Below are 13,486 nucleotides of genomic sequence, written 5' to 3'. Positions count from 1 at the left end.
CACCAGAAGGCAGAACAAGAAACAATGGTTGGAAACTAATCAAGAAGAGAAGCAACCTGGAATTAAGGGTTAATAGTGAGAGCAACTAATCAGTGGAACTGCTTGCCAGCAGAAAACATGAGCGCCTCCATCCCTGGAGGTTTTTAAGAATAGACTAGCCAATCACTTATCTGAAATGATATAGGTTGTCCTGCTTGAGCAGGGGCTGGACTAGAAAACCTCTAAGGTACCTTTCCAGCTCTATTCTATTCCTCCTTATGGAAAACCAGAGGCACGAGCCAGTTCAGAGTCCCGAAGCCGGGTTTTGCCTTTCCGCAAGCATAAATAATATTAAAACGCCCCGGAACTTGCCGGTCCTGCCTCTGAGCGCGTTACATCCGGGCCTGGCGGCAACATTCCCCGTTGTTGCCATGGAAACAGCTTGGCTTGTGACAACCGGGCGCAGCGGGAGCCAGAAAGCTCAAAATGAACAGAAAGAAGCTGCAGAAGCTTACAGAGTCCCTGTGCAAATCCGCTAAACATTGTGAGTGAAAGTGGGTCTACTCTTTTCTCTGTACCTCTTTAAAACCAGCCGCTCTTGAGTTCATTAACCGATCATTGAATTCGTGGCAATTGTTTTTATATTATTATCTCGACTGGAATAAGATCGAGCTTTCCGCCCAGAGATGCTGAAACTACAACTCCCAGAATTCCTTGTCAGCGGAGTAACCCAGAACAGGGGTCTGCAAACTTGGCTCTTTTAAGACTTGTGGACTTCAACTCCCAGAGTTCCTCAGCCAGCTTTGCTTTGCTGGCTGAGGAACTCTGGGAGTTGAAGTCCACAAGTCTTAAAAGAGCCAAGTTTTTAGACCCCTGACTCAGAACGACAACATTAGAGAACCGGAGTGATGCATATTCAAATTTACATTGGCTGAGGAACATCTTTCATTGCTGCTTTTGTTTCACTGTTTCCTTTTGTAGTTAATAAATTCGAAGTGGAATGCCTCATAAAACTTTTCAATAACCTGGATGTGGAACCCAGCGACCGTCATGCTATTGTTGGTTTAGATCGCAATTCATTTCGCAATATTCTACACGTGACATTTGGAATGACAGATGACATGATTATGGACAGAGGTGAGATTAAATCAATTATTTACAATACAATAAATTATTATATTTTAAAATATTTTATATTTTATATTTATATTTTAAAATAATAGAAGCTGTTTCAGATTGCAGTTTTGAAAACATTTCTATGTTGGGTTATACATTCATGAAGTTTGAAAATCGCACGGAAATTCAAACTCACGTTTTTACTTAATGTGATTCATTGGTCATAATTAATAAGCCATGAGTAGGATTTATTCTCCTGCATACTGAGGTCTGTTGATAATATTACTTGATAATTGAAGTATTTGGGTTCCTGCTTCATTTTGCCTTTTTAATGTCCCCACATAATAGCAATATGTAATAAATAGCAATAACTAGTATAATATTTATAGTACTATTTATATTGATGCACAGCTAGAATTGAAAAATTTGATTTCAATAAAGATCTGGAAATGCTTCGGCTATAGATATATAAGCTAACTTTGGATATTAATCAATTTATTTACTGCATGTACACTGTGTAGGGCAATATGATGTAAAATATAAAACCTCTTTGGAGTCCAGTTTCACTCCTTCAGCCTTCCATATGACTCAATATGAAAAATATTTGCTATTGACTTCTGGGATATTTTTCAACTTCCCAGTCTAGCCCACAGCCCTGGTATTTTCTAGTGATCTTCCTTCTAAACACTGACTGTATTCAATCGTTTCGCACTATGTTTAAACGATATGAAGTTGCTTTTTTAAATTTTCCAGGAACTTGAAATTCTGTCAGATTTGAATAGTGGATCTCCATATCATATCAGAAACTTTGATTCAAACATGAAAGACCATGAATATATTCTTATTTTGCAGAAGTATTGGAAGAGTTACTTAGGGGATGTCTGATTTTAGGACTGGCTTCAGTTGCTTGATGGTTCAGATATATTTATGAGATTTTATGATGTAATGTTACAACTTTAAAGATTACTATATTTTGTGATTACTGTTTCACTACTTTTATTGTGTTGTCAAGTCTTAGACATTCAAACATTGACCACATATATAGGTATAGACAATGTTCATACTCAAGATAAATAATTTTAATACAAATGCCAACTCTAAAATAAAACTTTAAAATAATCTTTATTTTTCCTTCAGTGTTCCGTGCTTTTGACAAAGACAATGACAGCTGTGTCAGTGTAACAGAATGGGTAGAAGGCTTATCAATATTTCTTCGAGGGACTTTGGAAGAAAAGATGAAATGTAACATTTTTCTAGTAAAAAATAATTTTCATGTTAATCTGAATTTTAGGGCAAATTCATTATGAAATATGTTGTAAAAATACTCTATATTTTAGTTTATATAATCTATTCCATGCATACTGCACAGTATATTTAGTCTAATTTATTACAAAAATTATTACAAAAAAAAAAGATGTCTTCGGATAGCGCTGGCTCTTCGGCTTTGAAACGGAGATGAGCACCGCTCCCTAGAGTCGGGAACGACTAGCACATATGTGCGAGGAGAACCTTTACCTTTACCTTTATTACAAAATTGCTTTCTTTTCTTTAACTACAATTTAGTTACTGTTATTTTCAGTTATCTGGAAGGTATTTTGACATGCATGCAGTTAATGTAGTTATACCTTTTAAAGACTGCTTTGAGGTTTATGACCTGAATGGTGATGGATATATTTCACGAGAGGAAATGTTCCATATGCTGAAGAACAGTCTGCTAAAACAGCCATCAGAGGAAGATCCCGATGAAGGAATTAAAGATTTAGTAGAAATAACACTGAAGAAAATGGCAAGTATAATAAATGTAAAAATGCAACTTATCAGGTTTAGATCATACTAATAGCTTATCCAATTAACTTTGTTGGGATTCATACCCTTAGTGGATAAAAAAGGCAGAAATGAAATCAGCCAAAGAGTAAATAAACAGATAATCTTGGGAAATCTATTGAGTTAATCAGCAATGCCAAATTAGTGACTGGAACAATACCAGAATATTTTTTTTAAGTAAATAAAATACTTAAAAATTTACTTTACTTATATTTACAGTAGCAATTATATGAAATTTGAATGTCATGCCAATAAAAAATACCACACATTTAATTCCAATTGTATTTTATCCCCAAATAATTATACATAAGGCTACAGTGTAAATATAGTGATTATATGGGTTAAAATATCTTATTTCATAGGACTATGATCACGATGGCAAAGTCTCTTTTGTGGATTTTGAAAAGGCAGTAAGAGATGAAAATCTCCTCTTAGAAGCATTTGGACCATGTTTACCTGATGTGAAGGTATTTATGAAATCGATATCAAAGTATATTAATAATTAGTAATTTTATTAGTAACTGTATTCCTATTCTAGATTTGAACTAAATGTTCTAAATTAAACTGCTTTTTTGAGTGGTCACTGAATGAGGTTAACCAAAATCATTATATATGTGTATAATGTGAGACTTTTAATGCTGATCATCAAGCAAGCCAACTGTATTTCAGCATGCTTTAACTGAAGTCTTACCCCTGATGTAAAATAACTTTAGCCCAATTTTAATTAATGCAATTAAAAAACATTTTCCTGCAAATATATTAATGTCTAATTGTTATATAAACTTCCTAACCACATACATTTCTGTAAACCAAAGTATTTCAAAGTAAATGTCTTTATGTTTATGGACCATTTGATAATGGAACAGAGTATTATATGAAAAGAAAATGTACAATAATGTACAATAAAGACCGAGAGAATGATGCAACTAGCTTCACATAGTTAGGGAAATCTTTTATCTTTTATTTCTCAAAAAGCAGAAATTTGGAAATAATTTCAATAAATCATGACATAACGGGATTATCTTTATGTCTCTTTGTATAAAATACAAGGGGGCTAATATACTTAAAAGTCCTGCCTTGAATTTTTCCCACAACTTCAACCCTGTGAGGGGGATTGGGCTGAGAGTGACTGGCCCAGATTGGCCTAGCCATCATTCATGCCTAAAGCAGACTTAAAACTTATGAGTCTCTTATGAGTCACTTGGTTTCTAGGCCAGTATTTGAAATTGAAATTTAACTTAAAATTTGACACTTTTAAAAGTGGGCTTTTTGACCTAATTTTGAGCCACATTTGCCAAATGTGTAAGCATTGTTCTTTGGATGTAAGTTTGCTATAGTTTTTTTTTTAAAATGTTTATTATTTCCTTTACAGTGCAGGATGTCCTTTGAGTCACAAGCTTTCCAAGATGCTCCTGAATTGTAGATCTGCAAGTAAAATATAATGAATGAAATGTAATATAGCTGGATAGACCCAATGCATTGCATCATAAGATAGCATTAGGAGCACAAGAAATAAGGTGATAAGATTCAAAGCCATCGATAAATTTCACATAACAAGAACTGTTTCATATTAACAAAGAAATCCATATTTCTTTGTCTAGAAACAGTCAGCGCCTACCTGTTTGTGAATCAAATATAAATGTAACATGCAATCATACTTATATTCGCCGCCTCTGCTTTATTACTGGTGTTGCTTGATTTTCCACTAATAATTCTTTAGGTGAGTTTGAAGTTTGAACTGGATCAGCAATCTAGTTGAAAAAGAGAATCTAAAGTTAGTATATTATATGCATCCATAACGGAATAGCAATTAAGCTACTGCAAAATAATTAATATATACAAATTCTAAATGATGTTAGAACTATGTATTTTTAGAGCATTGAATGAAAAATTATTGGCCCACCTTCTTTAGTCTATTGCGAATTAAGATTGCCGAGTTGTTCAGTGAATCATCATCCATATCTATTTTAGGTATTTCTGGTAGCCTTGGGCCAAAAATAATTTCTTCACCATTAGGCTCTCTTCCCAAAAGGGCAAGTTTATTGTCTTCATCTCTTCTCCTCTTTCGTTCCTGAAGTTGAGTAGTTCGGGGCATGAATCTTCCAAGACCTTCATAACATGGAACCTTTCTTTCTAGGTTCCAGCAAGCCAATGTGTCATGCTCTCTTTGCTGTGGCTTCTTATCCATTCTTATATTTTGGCTAAAGCATGCAGATGTTGTAGGATAGTGATGAGAACAATGAGGTGCTACTAACATATTCTGGCAAGGCTGTTCTGCAGATGTAATATGCTTCAGTAATAATGTGCAACAGGAAGATTGACAGGTGTCCTCTGTATATGTTGCTGGATTCCATTTGCTAATTGCTGTTTTAGATGTCCATGATCCATGATCCAATGGCATGATCTTTGAAGAACGTATACCACAATCCTGTTTTGTCTCCAGTGATTGCTCTCAAAACACAAAAAATAATGTGTTAAGTTAGTGAATAGTAAAAAAAAGGTATTTTTGAAGTGAATTTTAATTTAGTTAATTTACCATGATAGAAAACAGAGAATAGGATTTATTTGATGAACAATGAGAAAAAATGCTTTAATGTATTAGTTGATAGTTACAGAAAAATTCCCTCCAAAGCATTGTTCTGTTATGCTTAGGATGTGATGATTCTATATGGATTTTCAAAGAATTGGAATATTCTAATAAATTACATAAATATCCACCATTTCTATTTTTTTTTGGAGTTGTGCTAAAATGTACAATGGAATAATAAGCAAAACAATTCAAATACATGAACTAAGAAAAAAAGAAAAATTAATTACATCCTAATTCAAAGTAAATTCTGCAGACACTCCTTGTTATTTTTTCCCCATCCTTTTTCCCATACCAAGCTATTTAGATTGAAATAATGCAAGATATAAAAAGAAAAAATATAACTTCAAATAGTAAGTGTAAAGTCCCCATTGAGTATGATTTCTGATAACAACTTTGGTGAATTAATATTGGATTTGGGGGGAGGGAATTACAAAAATTGTTTTGCATTTTATTGATTTAAAATAATAAAAGCCACAAACTGTTGAAATTGGTTGCTTTTGCTATATATTTTCGTCTGTCTCTTAGTTTGTCTCTGGTGTCTTGTACACTCTCAAATTCTGGAGCATAGCATATATGTAGCAAACTGCCAAAGAAATTCCGCTCATCCAGTTTTCTTTTGGCTGCCCTAAAAGAGAGAAAAAGTGACACACAGTTAAAGACAACTCAATCTTGTTGAAGTTAAGTTCTTTTTAAATCCAGTAAGTTAAGTTTACACACTATAAAAATAACTTGTGATTTACATAAAACTGATATATGAAAGATATTTCAATATCAAACAAGTAGGGATTCTAGGCAGAACAAAAGCAATAGTTATTACCTCGCACTTGATATTTTTAAAAACTTGATCAAATACACTTCAGTAAATTCTTCGGCTGGATAACCATCCAGTGGATTATATTCCTCGATAGTACCATATAATGCAAAAAGTTCAATTAGCTCCTTCATAACTCCCAATGCAGGAACACCTTGGATTAACAAATATCGAGACTCTAAATTGACAGTGTAAACCTGAAAAACAAAATCACTTTAATAACATTTAACATATGTAACTGAACTGTTCTATTTTAAAATTAACTGTTTACAGTAATATAGTATAACAATTTTAAAAGAATTTGTCAGATGTGAGATATTTTAGCATTAGTGATCAAGTTCATCCATGGTAGTCCTCTACCTGTGAGCACAATTGGGACCAGAATTTCCATTGCTAAGTAAGGCAGTTTTTAAGTGAATTGCACCTGATTTTATGATCTTGTTATATGCTGAAGTTGTTAAATGAATCATGTGGTTGTTAATCCAAATCTGGCTTCCCCCATTGATTTCCTTGTCAGAAGTTGGCTGGGAAAGTCGCAAATGGCAATCACATGACCCTTGAATGAAGCAACCATCATAAATACATGCCAGTTACCAAGCAATCAAATTTGGATTATGTGTCTGTGGGGATGCTATGATGGTTATAATGATGAGGACTGGTCAGTCATAAGCAACATTTTTCAGAACTGTTATAATTGGGAATGGCTGCTATACAAATGTTGTTAATTGAGGACTACATGTATATCTTGTTTGGTTATGGCTTAGTTTGATGAATGAACCTAAGCAATCATATTTTTGATGCATTAAACTTTATTAATACTATGAGACCAAAAAAAGTAATAATACAAGTTACAGAGTAAAAACAAACCAAACAAGTAAAGGGAAAAAGGAAACTAATATCAAGTAAAATGAAAATTTAAGTTAGTGGAAAAAACATCATAAGTAATGGGTAAAAGCATATAGCCAAGTTCAGAAATTAAAGCTTGCCAAGACATAACAGTATAGGAAGAAAGGTATCAGTAATAACTATTATAGCAAGGATTCTAATTGGTTACTCATAGCATTCGAGCAAAATACAATTAACTACTACTGTATCTTGGATTCTTCAAAAACTGTATTATTCAAGAGAAACAAGTGTTCTCATCAGATCAGCAACAACCATGGCTTACAGCCTGGTCACAACACTGGAAATTATTGTTCAAATTTCCCTTGGACATTAACATACAATAGAAACTTCACAAGATAAAAAGCATTGTGAAAATTAAAGTGGTAAAACTGGAGATACTCAAAAGACTACTGCTTCTATTTGGGTCAGTAAACTGGCACAATTCAAGAAGGATCTAATCCCTGAAGAGATCCCAAAAATTATGCATGATGGTTTAAAAAGCAAAAACAAATGTGTTATCAGGGAACAGTTAAACTCAACTTCCATTTTCAGAGGATACTTAGATTCAAGAAGGCATTTGACAAAGTGGATCACAAGTACTATTTAGTAAGACAGAAAATTGTGGAATAAGTATAACCACCAATAAAATTATAACTAGCTGATCAACTGCACACAATGTGTAGTTTTTAATGCAACTGCATCTACGTGGAGGGAAATATGCAATAAGGTACCTCAAGATTCTGTCTTTATCCCAGTACTCCTCAACAATTTTATAAACAACTTACATGAAGGGGTACAAAGTGAACTCATCAAATTTGCAGATGACACCAAGCTGGTGGAAATAGCCTCTTTAGAACAGGGGTCCCCAACCCATGAAACTGCCTGCTAAGGATCTAGATTGCATGGTCTTTCTCCCCTTCCATTCCCTAAAAAATATCTTCCATGAAACTAATCCTTGGTGGCAAAAAGATTGGGATTGCTACTTTAGAAGATAGGCTCAAGACAGACTTGAACACTGGATCCTATCCAATAAAATGCAATTCTATGGTGAGAAAAATAAGGTTTTACACAATCCAAATGCACATACAGACTAGGTGATACATGAGGACTGTAAACGTAAATTCATTTATACTATAAACTCAATTGCCAAAACCAACCCTACCTACAGTAAACTTAGATCACGTCCTGATCTATCCTTTCTACAATGGATACGTTCTCGTGAACTTCGCACAGAACTTAAAAAGAAGACAAGACAATGGTGAATCCAACCTATACATTGACTACCGTGCCGATTGCATAAAAAATAAAACCTACAATCAAAAAATCACCTCCAAACCCCCCATTACCCATAACAATCAACCAGCCATCCCAGGGTTCAATCAAGCACCCATCACCCTACCACCCATTCAACCAACCATCTTACCAGCCATCCAAACAGCCATCCAAACAGCCATCCAATCAGCCATCCAAACAGCCATCCAAACAGCCACCCAACAATCCACCCAACCAGCCATTCAAACAACCATCCATCCAAACAACCAAACTATCATCCAACCATCTATGCAACCATCTGTTGTACACAACCCCCAACCTACTAACATCCAAAACTAGGTATGCATGCCCCTTACCTCTTCAACACCAATCACTTCAGATCTCAAATGCAAATTGATAAATGCAAGAAGCATAGTCAACAAATTACCTGAACTTATCCTCTTATTAAACAGTGGCACATTTGATATCATTTTTGTTTGTGAAACATGTTTGTGAAACATGGCTGAACTCATCCCTTCCTGACTCCATTATCTCAAACAAAGAATATCAAGTCTATCGATCAGATCATGAAAACCGAAGTCACTGAATCTAAAAAATATCCAAGTAGCACATAAACTCTCTCTTCCTGAAACTATTGTATGCGACCTATCCCTTGACACTACTCTTCGATTCTTACTATGCTACAGAGCTTACTATGCTTACTATGCTACATTACCCATGCAAATATGCTAACCTCAATGCTAACATGGGCTACCTCTTGCCCATATCCTCATCTTCCTGGGTGACCTAAATCTACCTCTCATTAACTGGACAACTAATGAATGTTCAACTGACCCAATCCATACTAAACTATACAATGCTGTTACAAACCTAGGTCTTGAACAACTTGTAACTAACAATACAAGACTCAACAACTGCCTTGATCTCATCTTCTGCAACAATTCAAACTCAATTTACAGACTACAAATTAAAGAACCTTTTTCCAACAGTGACCACTGCATGATTGATTTTCGTCTCAATATACGTCCATACTTAAATCGTCATAACAACAGTACTCCCAACTACAACTTCAAAAAAGCCAATTACAACCTTATAAACAACGATCTTTCATTTCTGGACTGGCAAAATTTGTTTGCAACCTGCATAACCGCTGAAGACCACTATAGAGTTTTCCTACTTTAAATCAATAGAGTCATTAAACTATATGTACCACAAATGACTACCATGATCAAGAAAAACAAACTACCCATATCAATAAAAAAGCTTCAATCAAAAAAAAATCCCTCTGGAAAAGAAACAAAAAAGGCTATGTTATAAATTTCAAAAACCGCTACAGAAACATATGCAACCAAATAAAAACTGAATGCACAAATTACCACACTAAGCAAGAAGAGAATCTTCTGCGCACAAATTCCAATCGTGCCTTTTATAATTTTGTTAAAAATAAACTTAAAGACTCTAGATCCATCCCACCACTAAAAGATTCTAACAACAAAGAATGCAATGATGAAACAGTTAAAGCAAACCTCTTCAACATTTTCTTTGGCTCAGTTTTTGTTAACTCCGATAACACATATCCGACATTCCACAAACGTACCAGCAATGATTATGATGATTTAACTCATATAGATTTCACAGAAGACAACGTTGGAAAAGCTCTTCACAACTTAAAACCATCGCTATCTATTGGACCCATTGGACTGTGTGCATACTTCTTAAAAAAACTTTCCATTAATATAGCAGAACCCCTAAGTATTATCTTTGATAAAGCTTTCACTACCAGTTCTCTTCCCAAACTTTGGTCATTAGCCACAGTCATCCCTATCTTCAAAAAAGGAGACCCCAGCTTAGTCGAAAACTACAGACCGATCTCCCTTTGCTGCGTCACCTGCAAAGTCATGGAATCTATCATCAACCAATCCATTACCTCACACTTAGAAACAAACAACCTACTCTCCAACAAACAATTTGGTTTCAGGAAAAAATTATCATGTAACTTACAACTTCTCCACTGCAAAAACATATGGACTTCAAATCTTGATCAAGGCAAATCAATAGATGCAATCTACATAGACTTCTGCAAAGCTTTTGACTCAGTAGTACACGATAAACTTCTCCTAAAACTAATATCCTATGGCATCTCAGGACCCCTCCACAAATGGATATCTGCTTTTCTGTCTAACAGACAACAAGTGGTCAAAATTGGCAATGCTTTATCAAATCCTGTTCCTGTCAAGAGTGGCGTTCCTCAAGGCAGCGTTCTTGGACCAACACTCTTTATACTATACATTAATGATCTTTGTGACCATATCTCAAGTAATTGTGTTCTCTTTGCTGATGATGTCAAACTATTTAACATCACAGACAATACTTCTATCATTCAAAACGACCTTGATCATCTAACCACTTGGTCTAAAAATTGGCAGCTCCAAATTTCAACCAGCAAATGCTCAGTCTTATATATAGGAAAAAAGAACCCAAAAACTAAGTACATACTAGATGGACATTACCTTACAAACGACCCCCATCCCGTTAAAGACCTTGGAGTTTTCATGTCAAATAATCTAACTGCCAAAGCCCACTGCAACTACATAGCAAAAAAAGCTCTAAGAGTTGTAAACCTAATTTTGCGCAGCTTCTTTTCCAAAAATACCACACTACTAACCAGAGCATATAAAACATTTGCTAGACCAATTCTAGAATACAGCTCGCCTGTTTGGAACCCTCACCACATCTCTGACATCAATACAATTGAACGTATCCAGAAATATTTTACAAGAAGAGTTCTCCATTCCTCTGAAAACAATAGAATACCCTATCCCACCAGACTTGAAATCCTAGGCTTAGAAAACTTGGAACTTCGTCGCCTTCGACAAGACCTAAACTTAACTCACAGAATCATCTATTGTAATGTCCTTCCTGTTAAAGACTACTTCAGCTTTAATTGCAATAATACTAGAGCAACTAATAGATTTAAACTTAATGTCAACCGCTTTAATCTAGATTGCAGAAAATATGACTTCTGTAACAGAATCATCAGTGCTTGGAATACTTTACCTGACTCTGTTGTCTCTTCCCACAATCCTAAAAGTTTTATCCAAAAACTTTCTACTACTGACCTCACCCCATTCCTAAGAGGACCTTAAGGGGCGTGCATAAGCGCACAAACGTGCCTACCGTTCCTGTCCTATTGTTTTTCTTTTCTTTTTTCTATATATATGCTTATACCTCCTTATATTTTCTCATATATGTTTATATACTATATAATCTTTTGTATGATTCCTACATATATTGTTGTGACAAATAAATAAATAATAAATAAATAAATAAATAAATAAAAACTGCAAGAAGGATTTAGGAATCCTAGTGGAAAACCACTTAAATATGAACTAGCAGGGTGGATTTTATTTAAATCATGCCTTTTTACTAGTGATTTAAATCATGATTTAAATCATTAGTAAAAAGGCTTGATTTAAATCAACTCAATTTAAATCATAATTTTTAAAGAACAACTGTCATCTCTGACCCGCTGTTGACTCACCAACAGTCCCATTCACTTTAATGGGACAGCTGGTGATGCAGCAGTGACACAACAAGGCAAGGGAGGTATCAGGCAGCAGGTGAGTAGATGTCCGGTAACAGGCGCTGCCATGATGGATCTGAAATGACAGGTGCTCTTTAAATGTAAGGACTCATTCTTGCTGGTAGTCAGAATCTTTAATATTATTATTTGCAAACAAAATGAAGATTTCCTATTTAGCTTGCTTGGATTCATTGAGTTTACCAAAAATGTAAATATTGCAGAATATACAACTACATAACTAAGCTCCATTTCATGCTGAATAAACTAAATTATTAATGTATCTTAAATAGAAAACTATCTTTAGATTTTTTACTCCAAAAGCATTTTATTAAAATAAATTTGATTTTTAAAAAATGGTTTGTTTTTTTAGAAAAATCATGGATTGTTATCCACCCTGAGCAGTGTGCTGCAGCTGCCAAAAAAGGTAGTGCGGTCCTGGACTGCATTAACAGTGAGATAGAAACAAGATTATGTGAAGTGTTACTACAGCTATGCTGTAGTAACCACACTTACCACATGGTAAGACCACACTTACCACATCCAGTTGTGGCCACCACGAAACAAAAAAAGATGATGACAGACTAGAAAGAGTGCAGAGAAGAGCAACAAGGGGATTGGAGACTAAAACACACGAAGAACACTTGCAAGAACTGGGTATGCCGGTCTAATGAAGAGAACTAGAGGTGCCGTGGTAGTAGTCATCCAATATCCAAAACAATCACTAAGAAGAGGGGATCAACTAAGCACCTGAGGGCAGAACAAAAAGTAACAGATGGAAAGCTATCAAGCAGAGACCCAAGCTAGAAATAAAGAGAAATTTCCTGACAGTGAGAATCAGTGGACTAGCTTGCCTTCATAAATTATAGGTGCTCCATCACTGGAGTTTTTTAAAGAAGAGATTGGACCTTTCAGATTGTCTGAAATGTTACACAAGGTCTCCTGCTTGAGCGAGGGCGTTGGGCTAGAAGTCCTCCAAGGTCCCTTCCCAACTGTATTATTTTAGCCTATCGGATTCGATTTCCTGTTTAGGTGCTGCGAGTGTATGTGTAAACAAAAGGAGGGAAGCAATGGCAGATTTGCTTTTTATCCGGCTTGTAAGCTTCTTAGGGAGATCTCAACGAAGTATTTGTAACCGAGAGCGGATTTGAAAAGGGGAGGAAACGGCTTAGGGGGAGAGAATTTTTTCTCGTTTACCTTCACTGCTCGCGGCCTGCGCCCTTCACGATACTTGGCGCGCGAGGCGCAGATCGCCTGCTGAGCGTGATGCTGGCAGACGCCCCCGACCTCGATCTCGCCCTCACCAGGATCAACCGCCGCCATCTTGACTTAGGTGCTCTCTTGTCGCTTCTTCAAAACGTCATCCAAGTCCTCCCCTCTCTCAGCACCGATGTCCATTCCAAGGAAAGGCGGAAAGAAATCGATGAAG

General features: G+C 35.5%; 2 protein-coding genes across 4 annotated transcripts; one reads left to right on the top strand and one right to left on the bottom strand.

Moving 5' to 3' along the window:
• The first annotated feature begins 390 nt into the window (after positions 1-390).
• On the top strand, positions 391-4,429 carry CLXN (calaxin). Its single transcript, XM_058183394.1, has 6 exons — positions 391-523; positions 961-1,116; positions 2,233-2,337; positions 2,730-2,881; positions 3,282-3,386; positions 4,292-4,429. The coding sequence occupies exons 1-6, from the start codon at positions 466-468 to the stop codon at positions 4,340-4,342; spliced, it is 627 nt and encodes a 208-aa protein (XP_058039377.1). The 5' UTR covers positions 391-465; the 3' UTR covers positions 4,343-4,429.
• Positions 3,860-13,449, bottom strand: RBM48 (RNA binding motif protein 48). 3 transcript variants are annotated; one of them, XM_058183390.1, is made up of 6 exons: positions 13,255-13,449; positions 6,327-6,517; positions 5,989-6,134; positions 4,823-5,370; positions 4,578-4,670; positions 3,860-4,344 (listed from the first exon to the last, which is right to left on the bottom strand). In XM_058183390.1, exons 1-5 carry the CDS (start codon positions 13,378-13,380, stop codon positions 4,578-4,580), a joined length of 1,104 nt encoding a protein of 367 aa, XP_058039373.1. In that variant the 5' UTR covers positions 13,381-13,449; the 3' UTR covers positions 3,860-4,344. The 3 variants fall into 3 exon arrangements, with proteins under 3 accessions (XP_058039373.1, XP_058039371.1, XP_058039370.1); XM_058183388.1 differs by having other exon boundaries at positions 4,538-4,670; positions 13,255-13,448; XM_058183387.1 differs by having other exon boundaries at positions 3,860-4,670; positions 13,255-13,448.
• Between the last annotated feature and the right edge of the window lie 37 nt (positions 13,450-13,486).

Source organism: Ahaetulla prasina, chromosome 4 (genome assembly GCF_028640845.1).
Source record: "Ahaetulla prasina isolate Xishuangbanna chromosome 4, ASM2864084v1, whole genome shotgun sequence".
NCBI classification, from domain to species: Eukaryota; Metazoa; Chordata; class Lepidosauria; order Squamata; family Colubridae; genus Ahaetulla; species Ahaetulla prasina.
This window is presented reverse-complemented; position numbering and strand designations above follow the sequence as displayed.

Excerpts from the sequence above, each read along its gene's own strand:
- CLXN (XM_058183394.1), top strand. The coding sequence starts at position 466 with ATGAACAGAAAGAAGCTGCAGAAGCTTACAGAGTCCCTGTGCAAATCC. Across the intron at positions 1,117-2,232 it reads TGACATGATTATGGACAGAG|TGTTCCGTGCTTTTGACAAA; the intron begins GTGAGATTAAAT and ends TTTTTCCTTCAG. Across the intron at positions 2,338-2,729 it reads TTTGGAAGAAAAGATGAAAT|ACTGCTTTGAGGTTTATGAC; the intron begins GTAACATTTTTC and ends TACCTTTTAAAG.
- RBM48 (XM_058183390.1), bottom strand. The coding sequence starts at position 13,380 with ATGGCGGCGGTTGATCCTGGTGAGGGCGAGATCGAGGTCGGGGGCGTC. Across the intron at positions 6,135-6,326 it reads TTAAAAATATCAAGTGCGAG|GGCAGCCAAAAGAAAACTGG; the intron begins GTAATAACTATT and ends TCTCTCTTTTAG. Across the intron at positions 5,371-5,988 it reads AAAAGCAACCAATTTCAACA|AGCAATCACTGGAGACAAAA; the intron begins GTTTGTGGCTTT and ends TTGTGTTTTGAG.